At 33.5% G+C, this 20,684-nt stretch overlaps 1 protein-coding gene across 2 annotated transcripts in view; it reads right to left on the bottom strand.

The window, feature by feature from the left end:
* Positions 1–1,279: 1,279 nt before the first annotated feature.
* The window catches only part of LOC123537489 (uncharacterized), a 35,954-nt gene continuing 16,549 nt past the window's right edge, over positions 1,280–20,684 (bottom strand). For both annotated transcript variants that reach the window (XM_045321224.2, XM_045321223.2), the window contains exons 2-10: positions 16,265–16,389; positions 14,543–14,778; positions 13,487–13,657; positions 13,301–13,354; positions 12,845–12,983; positions 6,654–6,769; positions 4,459–4,537; positions 2,622–2,947; positions 1,280–2,219 (exon numbers count right to left, since the gene is read on the bottom strand). In XM_045321224.2, the coding sequence (XP_045177159.2) occupies positions 2,199–2,219; positions 2,622–2,947; positions 4,459–4,537; positions 6,654–6,769; positions 12,845–12,983; positions 13,301–13,354; positions 13,487–13,657; positions 14,543–14,778; positions 16,265–16,389 (1,267 nt within the window). In that variant the 3' untranslated portion in view covers positions 1,280–2,198. The remainder of the gene's footprint in view (positions 2,220–2,621; positions 2,948–4,458; positions 4,538–6,653; positions 6,770–12,844; positions 12,984–13,300; positions 13,355–13,486; positions 13,658–14,542; positions 14,779–16,264; positions 16,390–20,684) is intronic.

The raw sequence follows: 20,684 nt of genomic DNA, 5'->3' as shown, positions 1-20,684 counted from the left end.
AATACTATCTGATAAGTATTATCTAAGCTGATATACTTGCAGAAGATTGTATGGGAACATCCCCATCTGAATAGAGAAAAACTCCAGTAAATAAACTTGAAAGTGTAAATCAGTTTAAGATATGGAGATATATCAATCCCAAGCGATGCAGTATTGTAGTCTTTGAACTGTTAGTTTCATTAAATAACTACACCTCCCTGACATAAAAAAATGTCAGTTATTCGAGCAACAACTGACTGTTTGTATTTGAAAACTTCATCAAGAATGCGTGAATTATTTTTCATATAGTAGCCACATATAACTATGTTTAACGTTTTCTAAATCATACGACAAGCTAGGTGGAAGTAGTTCTCATGGATTACTTATTATCTCTCGAAAAACTGCATTCCCTTACCGGACACCGTTTAATACGGAGATGCTTTGACAATCTGCCTCACACGTTCACATGGAACTTATTTTTAGCAATGTTACAAGCAGAAAAAGGCTTAACTGAAATTAAATACACACGAAAAGGCGTTTAATGAAAGCAGTTATTTTGTAATTCATTGGATTATTTGGTAAATAGGTATAAAGAGTAAAGGAATCATATGAAACGACGGAAAGCACACCCTGTAATTGCTGGATTTTAATTTTTCTGGGAAGGTTTTTTTTTTCAGAATCTGCATATACTTTGTCGCAATATTTTTTTTACATGAGGTAAATATCAGTTCGACATGAAGTTATACGATTTAATAAATTAGAAGTGGTACATGTACATGTATTAGAGGTTAGATTATCTATGAAACGAGCATAATCTAATTGTATATGCAATTAAGGAATCGAAAATAATATTGCTGATCATATATGCGAACTTTGCTTGAAAATACAAATGAAGGGATGTGATAAGTGACCAAATCCTGTTCACTGAAAGGACTCAAGGTGTAGTTTTTGGTATTATAAATTTTCTTCTGCAAAACATAAATATACTGTAGCGCTAAACGACGATGACATCATAGACCACTAGTATGCTGGACAAAAACATTCTTAGAGAAATCTTCTGATGATTCCTTTCGTAGATGTCTTTAACTTAGTTTTACTGGGAAGTATGTATTAATTGATTGGATTTATCAATTTCAATAGGAGAATTTGCACTACAAAATAGTTTACAACAAGCTGTAAATGCATTAGAAAAAGCATTCTTAAAATTGTAACAGGTATTTTTTCTATTGATTTTGAGTTCTGACCATAGTGTCGGGGCATTAAGCTGAACTGACACACTGATACAGATAACAAGGATATATAGATACATATAATTATGCTAATCGACTATTGTAGTGATAGATTATCAGACTATTTCTATTTTAAATCGAACATACTGCGCCATTAAACAGACATTTGCTCACTTAATATCGTTATTCAGTCGTTTTCGTCATTTTTTTTATATTTATGGATATTTGTTTTTCATTTTAAACATATTAATTCCATCCTTTTCCATAAAAGTGTTTTATCTGCTAGAATAAACATTACCTTCACTAAATATATCAATTTTGCAATCATAACATAGTTTTCAAAGACGTTGTCACCTGTAATTATTCAGCAGCCTACGTTTTTTCATTTTTTCTTAAGCCGCCATATTTATGACGTCACAATTTTTTCCAGTCGCGTGTCTGGAAAGAGATACATGGGAAATTACAATAACTCACTTCAATCTACAATGTGGGATAGGTCTCTATATTTCTCAATAATTTTCTCACGGCGGCCCATATTCCCACAAATTGACATGCACTAAATATGATATATCTTTTCTGAAAATTCTACACAGCAAGTAAAATAAACAGCAAAATATATGAATCAAACATATTTCAACAGGATATGTGTGTCCCGTTTAGAAAAGGTCCTTCATAATTGGTCTAAATACAAAGGGTCATAACTCGTGCAATCACTGCTTCTTTTGAGTGATGAACTTAAAATTCCTATCAATAAGGTGTTTGACACACAGCATTTGCCGAAGCTACCAACGCCCCGTAGTTTGGACTTTGGCAAATTTGTATTCTCCCTCCTGTATGGTATGTTATCAATTACAAAAGTCTATGGATGATTTGTATACGATTGTTCGACACTTGTCAATGCAGCCTAACTCAAAGTGGCTTAACTTCTGTTCCTGTTAGTATTGCCAAACAAAAGTACTTTCTCCAGCGTTGATACATTGTGCAGGATTATTACAACTTTGTTATCAAACCCTGAAATTCGAAAAAAAAGAACGGATTTTTGACAGTTTCTAAACCTATAATTTCTATTTTCAGAATAATCATTTCTTGTCCTTTAAGAATGTGTTATAATGTTATGAAATGGCAGTAAACAAATAAAAATTGAAGCAGTCTCATACTTTTTTAAAGCCGAGTACGAATGCTCTTTCTCATAGTGTCAACGTTGACAGTATGTTTTCATTTTGATACATGCATCTTGTTCATATGCAGAACCTATATGTAAGCAGTTTCCATATTTATATCAACGGCACTAGAGCACTTCCTTCTGTATTAATAATGACATTTACCAGCAAGACACAGCTCAAATTAACTGTTAAAACAAACATGAATTGATGAACGTGAATCAGCATTTACTGTAAACGTATATATAAATACCTCAGGTTTTTTGTTTCCTTCTTCGCTCTTGTTATACTTTTGTATCTCTTTTTCATCAAACGTAAATGCTTCATTTTGCTCTCCCTGAACTTTTATTTCAAATTCGACATCTTCAGGCTCCGGAGATAGAACGAATTTTACACTCATGTCACTCCCTGTAGAATCTGTACGTGGGATTTCCTTTAATTCTTTGTCCAACTCGTCTTCCGATTCACTAGATGACACGTTATCTGGTTCCAATTTTGGAGAAGATCCCATAGCACTAACAAGAGCAACTGATGCTAAGCTTGTTAAGCTCTGAAATAAACTGCTTCTTCTCCGCCTACCTATTTTGGAAATAAAATTGATATAACTATTTCACTATTTTGTTTAGTTGTGATTAACAAACACTAATAACGAGCTATTTTATAGCTTGAGAATTATTATCAATTTGAGAAAAAATGTCCGAACTACTTACGTAAACCCTTCACTGGGGACACAATTTCGCAGATGGAACATGTGTCTCCTTAAAACAAATTACTTATGGAGTTTTCAGTCGTCATTGTTAAATGCTGTGGTCCAAAGTAACGGACTGGCAGTAAGGTAACAGGATCATAATCATAAACTGATTTGAATAGTGATATTGCAGAAGTAAGGTGTGGCAAAGGCCTAACGTTTTAGTTAACTGTCTTCATATAACAATATATAAGCCGTGCCATGGGAAAACCAACATAGTGGCTTTGCGACCAGCATGGATCCAGACCAGCCTGCGCATCCGCGCAGTCTGGTCAGGATCCATGCTGTTCGCTAACAGTTTCTCCAATTCCAATAGGCTTTAAAAGCGAACAGCATGGAGCCTGACCAGACTGCGCGGATGCGCAGGCTGGTCTGGATCCATGCTGGTCGCACACCCACTATGTTGGTTTTGTCATGGCACGGCTCATATATAAAACCCGCAATAATGGGATGCCTCTGAAAAACTCGTCTTGCCTCCTGGATACAGTCTACATATTATGATCCTGTAACCTTACACATGTGAGATTGGACATTTTTTCTCAAATTGATAATAATTCTCAGTCTATAAAATAGCTCGTTTAGTTGTATTTTATCATATACTAAAACAATTATATAGTTTGCAAGTAATTTTCATTACCTGTGATCTTTAGATACATTTTCACTTGAATTGATATTATACTGCTCATTATTTTGCAAACCCTTTTTGGTAAACCGTGTGGCAGATTACATATATTTTTTTAAATTATATTACAATATTGTATAATAACCCAGTAAATTGTTAATTTTGCAGGGAAATAATTGAGCTGTAGTGTCAGTAGTTGTATACATCTAAAACTATCGCGACGTCATACTATCTCTTAACACATTGTCACATTTCAATTGATTTAGCTGAAACATATTATATGGCTTAATTGTTATTCTATAAACATGATAAACAATAAATAACAAATATTTCGGAAACGGAGGACGGTTCTAGGAAGCAGATTGCTATTAGAATATGGTTCACCTTTGAGTTGGAGTGATATTTCAAAGTATTTAGTTGCGGTTAAAATCGGCCGAATTTCTATCTTTCTTTCTGTTTGCTTCTAAAAATAAAACTGTGTTTCCTTTTTGCTGTGGTTAACTTCTAATATGTTCATAATCGCTGTCATTATTTATCACCAACTTGAATGGATTATAAACAAAAGTATCACATAGGAAATAGTTGTGGAGAGTAATTGATCACATTTCTATGATACATATGTGTATCTGATGATACTGTTAATGAGGTCTTTATGTATTATTTGTTTACAAATATTTTTGGTTTATTGTCTATGTGTTGAATGTCAACATGATCATTTACCTGTAGGGCAGCAAGCTTGTATTGCATTTTCATCCGCTCCGTGTTTTCGGCAAAGACCTTGTAGTTGTCGAACTTCCAACTGCAATAATAAGGATATAGAACTAGTTAGACCATTAAAAGTGCTAAATTATCAATCAGTTCAGCTTTTACTTTTAAAACAAATAAACTTCGCCTTTAAATTTGGTTTTTGACAATTTCTGTGATACACAGTCTTCATTACCATTTCATAACCATGGACCCCACTCTTTAAGTCTAATTTTGTTCAGTTCCGTACATTGTCTTCTCGTTTAGGTCTAATCCATTATTTTCAATGGGGACCATACGCCGCTTTGCTTGGAATTGCACTGTGGCGTATTATTGAAGGCCGTCATATTCCAAAGCTTATTTTTAAATTAAAACTGAAATGGTCGGGAAGCATAAAAATAGGGTAAGGGAGGGGATGGAAGTTTAGCAAATAATTGATTTTCGATGTTTATTTAGTACTGATCTGGTATTCATAAATCCAAAATTTTCGACATTTTCATGATTTCTCCTGAAAATATTCACTAACGTAAAATAACCTAATCAGTCAACCGATGACATGGCATTCAAACACCTAAGGCACATACACCGTTCAATAATTCCCATTGACGATACTGAAATACAGAGTTTTCGAAATATAAGAATGTTAAAGGTATATTTGATCCAAATTTCATACATAAAACACGAACAATTACTTCATACAGCGTATTTACACATAAACTAAACACGTTTATGTGTATTTTCAGTACTATGCATTATGTTCAAAATACAAAAAATGTAGTACACACTGTATACATGTACAGTTAAACACAGTACAAGTGTGTACAACCACTAAAACTGTTTTTAACAATCAACTGTTACTGCATAACATTAATATGTGTTTGTGTGTGTGTGTGTGTGTGTGTGTGTGTTGTGTTCGGGTTTAACGTCTTTTTCTACAATTTTTCAGTCATATAAACGATGGTGTCTTCTTGTAGCAGTGAGCACAATGCCCAACTTTATAGTGCTGCCTCACTGGAATATCACGCCGTAGACACGTGACATGGTACCCCACCCAGTCACATTATACTGACACCGGGCTGACCAGTCCTGGTACTACCCTCTTAATGCTGAGGCATGACATTAAATCATGAATGTAGCTCTATATGCAAACTTAATTTATATATTCAGTAATTAACAAAGTTAAATACATTTGATGAGGATTTTATACATTTGATGAAAAAGATGGCCATTGGATATCTTTAACTCAGATCAACACAGTTACAACGTTCAGCAACACATTCGGCAAGATTATGATTTGCGTTACTAACACAACCCCCAAACTGTTGCGCAGTGCGATGACAAAAATATTGTCATTGTGGACTGTATAAAGCCGCAACAATACACAAATAATCGCTGAACACACCTATATTACATTTGACCATTTTATCAAACTGAATGGCATAATTGAATTAGCTTGAAACAATAATTAATCAAAATGAAGACATTAATTACACCATTTAACCTACCTGATTGTCCTATATGGAAATTGATATAAAAAGGCATATCAAATTAGTTTTTGTTGTGTTTCTTACTTTTAAATATCCCCTTAATGTCAGTGTGTCTCGTTTGAGTGACATGTTTGAACAATGCATGATGGTGATAAACTTATTTTGCATCTTAATGAACATTATTGAATATTCAACAGCAGTTAAACAATCTTCTTATTCTTAAGGAAACATAAAGTCAATCAAATTGCAGTATTACATGTCTTCTTTTAATGATGAATTCCGATAAAACTATGTGGAAATGACCTACTTTTGGTGTGATTTTGGCATGCAGTGGACTATTAAACAGTTGCAACGGTGTAAGTTGGATTTTATGTCAGATCGGCACATAAAGAACAGTTGCAATGAGAGAAGCAGTAATTAAGTTAAATTAAGCTACGTCAGCAATCGAACCTTGCCTTACTCCATTGCGCGAGTGGAAATATTGGAGAATGTAAAACATCCACTGTTTTGCTTTTATAACCATTAAATATTTACAGCTAACTGAAATGCATGTTTTCAGTAAAAAGAGATAAAGAGTTACCTAAAAAATTCCTGTGAACAAAGCATAAGCACATGTATTGTAGCGGATAATTAATATCCGGACTACTTTCAGGTTTAAGTAATGTTAGACATATAAATACTTACCCTGTATTTATCAAGTTTGGCAGTAGATTCTTTGTCTTTTCTTAACTGAAACCGGAGTCTCTGTTTGACAACCTTCAGAAGCACTAAATCTTTTTCTTGTATTACAAGCACAAAACCTGAAATTTAAAAAAAATGTTGATGTTGCTGTCCGTATCATGAACGATTCGAATAGAAGTTATACATCATATTAAATGTATTCATTAGTTGTATCAAGAACTTTTGAATTTTAGAGATATCAATTTTGATGTTAAGGCCATTTTTGATTTCGTGTAAAATTCTTTTTATCAGACACCAGTACTGGCTTTTCCAGGAAGCGGACTCGAGAGTGGTTCCAATAAGCTTGAAGCTTTCGTCACAATCGACCTAAAACAAATTAGTATAAACTAAACTAATGACTTTTTTTCAAACTTTTACAAGCATATCAGATCGAAATGTGTTTTTATGCTATTTTCTTTCAAAGTACAGAGCAATGTTTCTTATATGATAAATAAGACATCCTGAAAATTGTGCAACAATCCATCAACATAAAAAGATAAAACCGAAATTAAACAAAATGTCGATGCTAGTTTGTCGGTTGCTTTTATACTCAAATGATTGCAATTTCTTACTTTATGTGGATTTTATCACTTTGTTACATGGTGTTAAAAGCAATTTTATTATATGATATTTTGAAAATGATTAGATGATACTGCAATTACAAATTTAATCAGCTTTGAAAATGTGAGACTGGTTTTACCAGGAAATATCACTTCAGATAAATGGGATTTTCCAAAATTACTAGAGGCTTTTAACCAATCAACTTATATGAAAGTTATAATATGACAAAGTTTGTTTCTTGAAGATCATGCAAGATGTCCACTTGACTACAGGAATAAGAAGAAAAACAACTGAACTCATACCAGTTTGTTATCAATTAAATTCTGAAATGTCTTTTACATTTCTAAACTTCTTGTCTGAATATCAAAGGTTTGTTTGTGTTCGGTTTAACATCACACCGATACAATTTAGGTCATATGGCGACTTTTCAGTTTGATAATGGATAAAGACCCCGGATGCCCCTCCATGCATTATTTCATCACGGGCACTTGGGTAGAACCGCCGGATGGCTTCCTCCCATGAAAAATTCAACGTTCCGAGTAAAACACAAACCTCGATGTGAACACACATCGGTGAGGGGCAAGTTACTCGAAGTCAAGTCAAAACGTATTTTAAATTTTAAAATTATTATATTAAAAAAGGCTATGAATTAAAACATAACATAGTCCATATTTATCTGCATAATATGAAACTGATAGAATTTTATTAAACAAGTATGTAGCTATGAAATCCTTAGTAAGGCCTGGCAATGAAATGTATAAATATGCAATGAAAGGATGTAACATACGCCATGGAAAAATTATTCATTACAGCAATGAGTATGGACTTGATATAAATACTTTGCGAATTGTGCGAATTGTTAAAATATCGGCCTACGCTATCATAGGTACTGTTGTCTGTGTTGACAGTATTTAAGACATGCTCATACTTTTATTATCCGTTTCCTGTACAAAACAAACAAGAATATGTTCTGTCAGTGCTGCACTCAGACCTTCTATTTTGCAAAGGTATAAAAAGGAACAACTGCTAATAATTTTTAGACCAGTTCCTGACATAAAGCGAAACAACTACTATTTTTTCCACAAAACTGTATAAATCAGTCAACGGCCACCATAATAACAAGTTGATATTTGACCGTAAATATTTTTTCCGTATATACAGGTTTTAAGACCTGTATGTCGTGTTATTTTTTTCAGTGATAAATTACAACAAAAGCTCATTTACTGTATTTTTATATTTAACTGACTTGTCGGCCAGAATTAATGATTCCCATCAAACATAAAAAACGTTTTTGATACGTTTCGCATTTTTGACAACATTTTCCATCTCTTTTTCTCTGTTGCATATTTGTTGAATTTAAAAAGAGAAAATTATATGAGCCATGCCATGAGAAAACCAACATAGTGGGTTTGCGGCCAGCATGGATCCAGACCAGCCTGCGCATCCGCGCAGTCTGGTCAGGCTCCATGCTGTTCGCTAACAGTTTCTCCAATTCCAATAGGCTTTAAAAGGCTGGTCTGGATCCATGCTGGTCGCAAACCCACTATGTTGGTTTTCTCATGGCACGGCTCATATTTTTATTTTTTTATATTAGTTGAAGATCTAAGACTTGTTTCCTCTTAATTTCAATGGCGGCATTTTTTTTTGCAAAAGGAGAAATAAGCTATGGAAATCTTCATATGTAAAATATTTCAAGCATTTTTGCTATATACAGTGACACTTCCTGACAGTTTCTGACAGATGCAGTCAAGATAGTCAGGTTTTGATTTGTTTCCTAGTTTGCATTCCTTTTTGAAAAAGCTACAAACATCCCTCAAGTTTTGAAGGTTTTTGTCACAGAAGATGCTTTTTTCTAGAAATTTGCTTTGCAAAACTCTGGTCAAGGTCACTATGGCTCAATTTTGAATTGCAAAGGATGTGTGTTAGTCTTGTTCTAAAATCAACATTTTTATACAGTTGAAATGGCAGGTGTACGAAGATTTTATAGAAATGACACAAATGTTCTTAGATGTCAGTTTTTGCAAGTTGGTCGTATTGAAATATCTTTCAAAAGATACGAACCAGTAGTCAAATGTTGCAAGCCACAGCTTCAGCGTTGTTTTAGAACAACAACCAAATAACTTTTCATTTGAAATTATTTACGACAGTAGTGAACTGAACCGAAACAAGAGAAATAAATCGTGCAAAGATGGCAGCTCATACTGAAACCGTGTAGAAATGTATGTATGAATTTGTACGTCATAAACAGCTACACACAAATACTTGCACAAATTAAAACATAAGACAAAAAAAGATACAATTAAAGGATTACAGTAGAGCACCACCTTGTTTATTTGTTTGTTTGATTTGTGTTTCGGAGTGCCGTTTTGCAACAGTATTTCAGTTATGTAACGGCCTACAGTAAACCTAACCAGTGTTCTTGGATTCTGTACCAGTACAAACCTGTTCTCCGCAAGTAACTGCCAACTTCCCCACGTGAATCAGAGGTGGAGGCCGAATGATTTCAGACACAACGTCTTTTATCAAATCGTCACGGAGAACATACGACCCGCAACGGTCTACTGGATAGTTTTAACCGGATAAAGGTGCACAAAACCTCACTCTTTAGGTTCAGCAAGTCCTAAAGTTACAAGTCAATGTTAATAAACATACAACACAGAGTAATTTTAATACGCTTTGCAGATAAATAAAGAACATTTCTACTGTCTTATTAAACATCTTTACGTTTAAAATGTAAACGGCTAGTATAAGAGCATATCTGTTTTTCGTAATAAATATATTTCCTTATCTTTTTTTAAACACATATCTTTATACTAAATGAATATGTTACCCAAAATGTCTGAAAAATGATACATTAGTTATGAGAAAACATTCACAACTGTGCGTTTTGCGTGCAGTGCAGATGACAGTCCGTAACAAATGGCGATATAAAGGAAGTTTCTGTGACATGAAAAATGTCTTCTGTCACTGCAAAACATATATAGATATGTTAACTGTTTTCATAAAATATATTTCTTAACAAACGGATGGAATTTAGACACTCTTATGTTCCTCTTTCAAATAACATATAGCCTTTATTTAAACCCATTATTTTCTCGTTTAGGTTAAGTCCATTATTATCACTGGGAACCATACGCCGTTTTTCACTCTGTCATGGACAGTTTCATGTATACCACCGTCTTAAAACATCTGCAGATGTCTCTTAATTATATTTTAGTACTTGCAGCATGTTGTTAATGCTGAGTTCTGCTCAACCCAGGGCTTTAGAGAGATTTGACGGTAGCATACCTTTCCACTTCCGTGACAAATACAGTCAGTCAAACCGAACCTTCACCTATTTTTCTTGCTTTATTTGTCGTGTCAGGCGACCTTTAGAGTTTCATCCTTTTTATTTTAAAATTTTGTTCTCCAAGTAATGTACTATATCCGTATTAGACATTTTGACATCATAATAATATGTAGGCAAGTAACCATAATGCTTCTCAGGTTAATAGTTACTTTTTATTGCACTATGCTTATGTGTCAGTTAATGAAAACCACGCGGCTACCACTTTAAATACGTGGCCACAAACATAACCACAATAATAAAATTATTATGTTCGTTACAGTTCCTTGTGAAGCTGCAAGCGGAATTTTATCATAGGGTATTGGAATGGTAGGCTTAAAAAAGCTTTAGATAAAGATGTCGAACCGGAAGTTATTTTTAACAAGCCAGTTGACAAGTTATCCTATGTAAAATACTAATTCTACTGATTCGAATCCACAGAGACGAGCGATACATGATTCGCAGTGTCACAGATTCCTTATATAATCAGATTATCAAAAAGAAAGTATTTGAAACATTTATGATCACTATTACCGTGTACGTGAACGTCATCCTGCACTTAAAAAAAGACAAAGCAAAAATATCCAATAGGAACATCCAGGTATAAAGAACGCAGCCTGCCAAGACCTTCTAACAGTGGATGTATTGAAGAGTAAACAAATTGTACTTACACAAAAATACATTAACAAAATTAAACCATTAGACAACATGTACAAAAAAGCAAATAAAGTACACGTGGTGGACTGCCTTGCAAAACACCGCTGAAGAGTTTAAACAGGTAAACATCGCACAAATCATCAGTTACAGAACTGTAACAGTAGTCAGTATCTGTTACACCGGCAACAATCCAACAGCAGCACCAAGCAAGTGTATGTATGGGTTAACATTTATTCCATTAAGACAATTATATGTTACCAAGGTAAATGTTTGTGAACGAAATATTTTTTTTGTACTAATTTGCTTCACTTAGTTGATTTCTTATTCAATTAATACTAATTAGTAATCTGATCACTTTTCCCATTGTTTGTTTTTGGTGTTTATTTTCATTTTTGGTGTACTCAAAGGTGAAATTTTATACTGATACGCGTCCAAATTTGGATATAGCATTTTACAAAATATTTCTATAATTGGCAAAAATATGGACGGTTCATGCTAAAGCCAAACTCATTATACCTTATAAAATTGATGCAAGAAGTAAATGTTAGAAAAGAAAACATTGTGTAATAAATCATGTTATAACAATGAAAGGTTAATATTATGAAACACTATCATTTGCAAGTATGCAATGCTTTTTCAAATATAATTTTGTACTCGAAGTTATAATGATAATAAAACAATTCAATATTTAATAACCTACAAAAAAGACAACTTTTATACTATATATGTATATAAAAAAAAAATATCTATAGAAGATCCTCAGAAGCATAGAACAAAAGCTAATGAAATTATAGCAGACTCGGTTTCATTTACCTGCTCCTAGCGCCGGATTAAGCTGAATTATGTTGCACATAGTCAGTAGATAGGACTCTGTGATGCGTAAAGACCCGGAAATTTAACAATAAAAATTTTAAGAAGACCTTTTTCAAGCATAAAACGCAACCAAGCAAAATAATAGGTTTAACTGAGTTTGTTCACAACAAGTATTCATATGTGCAACACCCCTCACGCTCCCTAGCACCGGTTAAGTGGAATTTTATTATAGTAAAATTGAATGAAATCCATGATTCCAAAGGACCAAAATGAATGCGTTTAAAAAACTTCGAATTAATGTAGGGGAGACGTTTTACAGTCGCCACACGGCACTTAAAGTCTGCTGTTTAATGGTTAATACAATCTGTAAGAAGATCGTTTGAAAACTTTGAACGCAAACAAGTAAAATAATAGCAGACTCAGCTTTAGTCAAGTACACAAACTTAAAGACTGATTTCATATTTAACAAAATGTTAAAAGGCAAGGGAGGCATAAAACTAAACATAGGATGAATCTGGTAAGGATTAATGTAAGAAAACAAATCCAGCTGGGGCTTGCCAAATGCATATCCTATGTTGGAAATCCGCAAATCTGTCATTATGACATGATATATTAAGTTATTTGTTAGAAAAGATTTTACTGTTTTTAATGCAACACCAAAAAGAAGAATGGGTCATTGCTTAAGGTAAATTTGCAAGACATCAACGTGGGCGACAGAAAGTGGGTGACATTATCAGCTATCAAATAAACCAAACATAATTTGTATCAGGATATTTTGTCTGTTTGTTTACATACTTACTGTTTACTATCCTTATAACTCTCCAAGGCAAAATGAAAATAAGCAGAGTTGCCCCTTCCTGACCAGGTCTTGCCCAGATACCTTCCCAGAATGCTACATCTAAGCACCAAGACACCATTATAACAAAAGCATCAAATATCTGAAAGTGTTTTGATTGTATACAAGTAATTTTATAGATTATAACATATAACAAAATCAGTTCTGCAGCACATCTCTTGATCCTCTACAAGGTTTAAACGACAGAGAAATACATCGCTTTAGGATTAATATTTTGGGAAATCAAATGTATATGCCACTTAATGAACTTATATAATATGAATTTACATTAATTGTTGTATAAAATATATATATTCCAAAAATTCTTGTAACTGTTGCCTAATCAGATTTTAATGTACTTTAATTTCAGTGCATTTTTATAGAGTAAAAGTACTTCTTTTGCAGTGCCTGAACACTTACTTCTAATTTATGATTGAGAAAATGTTTCCCCATCGCAAATATCTTCAAGAAAGTCTGAAATAGAGAAAGAATGGAGTCAAAAGTTAATCCTGCGTAATATGTCTAAAATAAATTAGATTTAAATTTCAAAATTATCAGAAAATATGCATCTTTTGAGTAAACATTTTACACAAATTAAGACATTACCTCTAACAGCAGTGCCGATAACAGAGCCATAGAACCGATGTGGAATGAGTGGGTGAATTCATAGGCTAGACTGTGCTCTCCATGGCCGTGATCTCCTCCACCCGCTGCCATTTGTGAGGGATCCCCAGAGCTCGGAGAGCTTGCTGATCGCACAGATCTTGACAGAATAGACTGAGAAACAAATGGTGTTATTGTTGAATAAGATGCGTGAATAAACGGATTAAATATTACATACTGAAGCTGTCGGTGTTTTGCGAAAGAAAATGCACGTTGGCTGATTTATGTATAGTTGAAAGTCGGTGACTCGAATTCCAAGGGATCGAGCATTTTAAGTTAGCCGAAATACGACTTAAAATGATATGTTATGCATGTGTTTTCAGTCTGGTCAAGATCCATGCTGTTCGCTGACGGTTTCTCTAACTGTAATAGGCTTTGAAAGCGAACAGCATTGATCCTGATCAGATTGCGCAAACGCACTATGTTGGTTTGCTCATGGCGCGGCTCATATATGTGTTGCAATGTACTATATAGCTTATCAAATGAATAGAGTAAATACTGTGCTCTTCTTTAGCTTCAATGTTCACTGTGGGATTTCAAGTACATGTATATCTAATTTCGATTAATATCGTATGAAATTTAATTTAGTGAACTATACTTAGTATAGAATTGTTGGTGGTTTGATTTGAAGACGAAACATCTCGCAGTATTTTTTTTCAGAAATAAAACTGACGTGCAAAGCATGTTCATGGCAGTCTATCATTTTATAATGAAATGCAACATTCTGTTTACTTTAAATTAAAGTAAACATTCTTGTGGTCTTAAATATTTGAAATAATAAATATATATAAATATTGCTTCCTGTTTAGTTAAGTTCTATAAACATAACTTTTCAAAGAACTTATCATATCTTAATGCGTAAACACATACTGAGAAGGTGTGTAGTTTAAAATTCTTACAAATGCTAATTATACAAAAAGCTGACCAAAGCATCTAATATGTATAACTGTAAATAGACATGGTTATTTTAGAACTATAGAATTATTTATAAATATTTACCTGTAAAAGTGCATTTGTAATTAATGAAACTGTATTATCGTCACTTGAGTTCTCTCGCACATCACGTGGACTAATATGTCTACTGGAAGTTCCCCCAAGGAAACTTTTCTCTATGTGATCTATCATTTCTTCAAAGCTCCAGCCGGAGTGATTTGTGTGGTTGAAGTAGTCTGGCAGAACGTCGACAAGAATGTCACTGGCTCGTTCGTGTAATTTATCGAAGTCAGACAATTTCTCTAGAAGAAATATCAGTTATTCCAATAGAAATACATTTTCACAGTTAAATATTTCATCGTGTTGTGTTTGGCAAAAGTGTGTGTGTGCATGTGTGCGTGTGTGTTTGGGTTTAACGTCTTTTTCAACAATTTTTCAGTCAAATAAACGACGGTGTCTACTACTATCATGTGTGTATCTCAAACTTTTCACAGCCGGGTTCTATTAGGATGTCAAACAGAAAAAACTTCACAACATGAATGGGGAGTCTTGTACATGCTCGATCACGACCCTTCTAACATTAAATTGCAAACTATTAATAACGACATTACAGCATTTTGCTCTGATAAAGGCATAGATAATTATATATATATGCCATGACACATTCAAAGATGTACATATCAAACATAAAACATTTGCTCCAATAAAGATATAGATATACATAAACCATAGAACCAATAAAGACACAGATGTACATATATACAATAACATTTGCTCCATTTAAGATATAAATGTACATAAACAATGAAACATTTGCTCCAATAACGGCATAAATGAATATATATACCATAGAATATTTGATCTAGTAAAGATATAAATGTACATATATACAATGAAACATTTGCTTCAATGAATACATAGCTGTACATATATCATTGAAACATTTCTCCAATTAAGACATAATTGTACATATATAAATGAAACATTTGCTCCAATGAAGACATAGATGAACATATAAAAATGAACCATTTGCTCCAATGAAGACATAGTTAAACATATATAAATGAACCATTTGCTCTAATGAAGACACAGATGTACCTATATAAATGAACCATTTGCTCCAATGAAAACATAGATATACATATATAAATGAACCATTTGCTCCAGTAAAAGCAAAGATGTGCATATATATATACATGTATATGAAACAGATGCTACAATAATGACATAGATGTACAGATGTAGAAAAATGTAAAAGAATCGTATAATTCTCAATGAATTATACAAGATTTCCAACATTAACATTGTGACGTCAAGATATTGTGCGTTACTTCGCACATGAGCGTATTTGTTTGTTTTACGTGTAAAATAACACTATATTTAACCCGTTAACACTAGATTCTAGATATTCAACAGATACATTTCATACACTTACCATTCAGTGAGACACATTTTGATCTCACTCTAAAACAATAAAAAAATTATCTATACGAAATGAATTTGTGAACACATTTAGCCCATTTACTGTACTATACAATACATGATAATCTATTAGCGGACATATGAAATGATGTTTTCTGACATTTTGTCTTTGAGGTACAGCTTAAGATTGACCAAATTATTTGAAAGAAGTAAGTTTCGTGATATATGAGTGAATTGATAACAAATTGTGGTTTTTTTTAAATTGTATCAATGGGACTACTGAAATGATTATACTTTAGAGATAATGATGCTGTGATAAAATATAATATGTGACTGTTTTAAAAAATATAATGTTCAAATACACACCTGACATGATAAGTATATCACAGATGACCTGTCCTATGACACATATGGCATCCAAACTGCTGAGGACACAGACTGTGATTAAGGCAATATGTGTATGCAGTAGAATGTTCAATCTCTTCCGTACTCTGCAAGTAAAACGAAACCACATTACATCTTCTCATCTGTCAATATTTGTACCGAATAGCGTTCCTTTATATTTATGACTTTAACTTAAATGGTAGTGGCCTCTTAAGGTTACAGACCTCATATCACTTGCTCCTCACCGATGTTGGTTCAAGCCTCACTTAGGGCGTAGAATTCTTCATGTGAGGAAGCCATCCAGCTGGCGTACAGAAGGTCGGTGTTTCTACCCAGGTGCGACCGTGACAAAACAAATTCCCTGATGGGATCCTGGGTTTTACTCTACCTGAAAAGCTGGAAAGTCGCCAAGATACTACCTATAATTTCGTCCGTGCGACGACAGTAAAGCACAAAATTAACTTAAATGTCATGAAAATAAAATGAAATGTTTTTAATCAACAGTGTATTATTTGTCTCTTCAAGTACTTTTGCCGACACTTCAATACAGACTGTGTGTATTTCTATTACTTTATACTGTACATGCTTATAATCTAAGGGAAAAAACCCTAACCTTACTCAATTTTGATGCCCGTTGCAATTGTTTGCACTTTACATAATATAAACGGTAAAAGGTAAACTCACAGGTAACATTCAGTAGGCTCTGTATATAGACCTTGGACAGCCAGATAAGCACCATAAATATGGCTTAAACCTGCTATGTTATCATTGGTTGATTCTATGGTTAAAAGTTTAAAATGATTTAAGTAATTAAGATATAATATTTCTGTTCCTCTGCCGCGAAGAAAGATGACTAAAGAAATTTGATTTCTAGAGCAACAAAGAATAACGAATTACGAAAATATAGTAATGCAAACAATAAAAACGTAGGCAGTAAAATAGTTTTGCAGTTTACTTAAAGGCACTGACCTCCAGATTTGGCTAAAAATGAGCTTTCTTTCAAATTGAAGTTTGGTCATATTATGAACATTATATATTTCAAAAGTTCCGAATCAAAAAAAAAAAAAAAAAAAAAAAAAAAAAAGACCGCGTCGGGAATCGAACCCCGGACCGCCGCGGCAATAAATACATTTTACCTTCGTCGTAACCAATAACGCTATAGCGGAATTAGTGAATAATGACTTCAAAATACTGTGAAATCATTTAAATTCGCTGGCATGAAATTTTGCGCAAACGTGAAGAAGGACTGTTTCGCGCGGACTTTAATTCGCGCATTTTCAATTTTAAAAAGGAAACAATATAATCAAAAAATAATAACAGCGCGGTCTTAAATTCGCGCATCGGTCCTAGCGCGAAATACGCGAAAATTCGTCCTACGCGAATAAAAATGATTTCACAGTATAGATATTTATAATCGAGACAGTTTACCTGGAGTAAAGTAAAGCATTACAAACGCTTTTCGATTTTTATCGTTAAAAGTAGTATAAACAGTAAATTGTCATGTGTTTCCGTAACATATAGTTTGTCAGTAATCAAGTTTTAAAGCCTTCTTCAGAAATATAGCATTAATTTCCATATAGATCTATTAAAAGAAAAAAAAATCTTTTGTTGTCGAACGATCTGGATGACAGTTCCTTTAAGACAAGAGAATATTTAAAACTCTATCAAACCTATTGAATACTTGAAACAAATACTAGTCAGAAAGGTGTTTTTCTTAAAAGCAATATACGTAACACTTTGTAGTTTGATGATCTGGAATGTGTTTCTTATCGCTCTGTTGTATATTTTCAAAGTATTTGCCATTTTACTACACCCCAGTTGCTCATTCCACCAGGAACTAGACATTCGGCCTCGTAATAAAACGTGAACAGCAGAAATTCAAAGCGAATTAAACATAATTAACGCAGACAAACATCAACGCTTAATATATAACATTTCGAACATTTAGGACACTAAGCAACATGGTACATTTTAACCTTTACCCTCATATACTTCTAAAATGGACTGGTCCATCATTCACTTTGGGGAGTACCACTTATTATTCAAAGGGGTGTTCACTGAAAATATACTGACTGAATAGCAAACAGTGCAGATCATGATCATGCACTGGTCTTGTCGCAAAGGCAAAACCACTTGCCGCCAGCAGGCTAAAGGTTAAAGGCGTTATAAAAAGTCAATGTATAAGAAACACGCCGAGAATACAAAATAAGACATTAAATGGATAAACTGAGGCAGCCAGTATGTGGCCACCTAATACTAACCTAAAATTTACCTTTCACATAAAATGATGAAAACTAACTAACTTCCATCGGTGGATTAGGCTTTGGCTTTGGCACTATTAACAGAACAATCGTTTGGAGTAAACGTAAGGAACAAATACAGTCATTTACTTTAAGGTAGTGGGCATGTATTAACGCTCGGCAATTTTCGTGTGATTATGTAATCTCATTCGGCATTTCGGCATTCTTCGGACCTAAGTATAACTAAACGTGCACATGACTTTCCGTAAAAACCGAGGAATGCCGAAATCGCATACGGATAATATGTAATTTGCCGATTTTCAGTACGGGTCCACTACCTTAATTTAACTACAGACAGGACGCCAAGAACGTGCAAAAGCACAACTAAGCAATACACAGGGCAGGAATGAGCTTCGTCGATTTAGGGAATAAACATCGGTCTATATTGCATTAGGTCAATATAAAGAGCAAGTTTATGGAAATTTGGAGTAATTGTTATATTTCGGTAAAGTTTAAGATAATCCGTGCCATTGTAATCGTATCGTTCTTAATTAACCTCTACTATAATATGTAATATTTGAAAATGGATGATAATGCAAATGAAATTTTTTTCCACATTTGAATTGATATATAGCTCATTGTGTCAATAAAAAATATATATCAAAGCAAAATTAATACACGTTTCTTTTTTCAAGCTACATATCACGAGTGCATTTTAGATGTATTGCATTGTTTATGAAAGCATGATAAATGCCAATTTCTCAAAAATGCATTAAAATGTATAAATATCCAGTAGACTTGATTTTTGTTTGAAATCTAAAATTGTTAAGCATTTGTCAGCGACCTGATCAGCAAATATTCTATAACTCACGACCATTCTTATGCACTTAAATCGGTTGTAAACTGCACAAACAATGACTTATATAAAATTTGTATATTCCGGTTGTAAATAATGATATATTTAACAATTTGTTAGACACACATGCAGATAATGTTGATCGTCAATGAGATTTAAAATATATATCTGCAATTTTTATATGGTAGTCCAATTGTCATCTTTAAAATAGAATTTATTTCTGGACAGAAGTATATAACAAAAATGTTGAACGAAACGTTTAGATGAATTAAGATAAGTTCTATTGTTCAGAGATGGTGTAAGTATTTTATTTATGAATATAATGGAAATGTGTAGTTTTACTTGACGTTATTGTAGATGTATAAGTCAAAGGGCACTTAAGTGTTCTGAATATGCGAACAAGGATAAAGTAATCGTTCAAAATTTTTCTTTTCATTTTGTAATAGATATCCTAATTAATAAATTTATTTGTTGGAAAAGAAGTTTAATAAATATGCAAATACGGTTATAATAAAACAATTTATCTAAAAAAACCTGCAAGAAAATAATTGAGCCGTGCCATGAGAAAACCAACATAGTGGGTGTGCGACCAGCATGGATCCAGACCAGACTGCGCATCCGCGCAGTCTGGTCAGGATCCATGCTGTTCGCTTTGAAAGCTTATTGGAATTGGAGAAACTGTTAGCGAACAGCATGGATCCTGACCAGACTGCGCGGTAGCGCAGGCTGGTCTGGATCCATGCTGGTCGCAAACCCACTATGTTGGTTTTCTCATGGCACGGCTCATATTTTTGATATTTTGCATACGGCGTTTACGTCATAGTAATAATTCACTGACAAATTTATGATATTTGACAAATCCTCCGGATATTTTTTAAACAATTACTCATTAAGCGTCTTGCAAATTCAGCTATGAAAAAGCAATGCGAAATTTTTAACCAATCAATCTTTAGTACTGTTAATGTTCGTTGCATGTGCACAGTTTCCTTGTAAACATGTTTATTATGATATGAACATGAACTGGAAAACGTAAAACTATGTACAAATTCGATCGAAATATACTTTATAACTAAAACTTCCGTATGGAAAGTTCATACATGCACTGTAAACTTCTTCATCGGAGTGAATGGTCAGCACTTAATCCTTGATTTTACTGAGAGTGTAAGCGACGTCTTTATTTATGTAAAACGAATTGTTCCAGACGTGAGAGAATTTCTAGTTTCATTACACTGTCCGTGGTAAAATGTTAAGAAATTTGATTTTGTAAACATTAAAGGTACAACCCTGTTGAATATTCTTACAAATA

This window comes from Mercenaria mercenaria, chromosome 17 (assembly GCF_021730395.1).
Source record: "Mercenaria mercenaria strain notata chromosome 17, MADL_Memer_1, whole genome shotgun sequence".
Lineage (NCBI taxonomy): Eukaryota > Metazoa > Mollusca > Bivalvia > Venerida > Veneridae > Mercenaria > Mercenaria mercenaria.
Note: the sequence above shows the minus strand (reverse complement) of the source record. Positions and strands in the feature narration are given on the sequence as shown.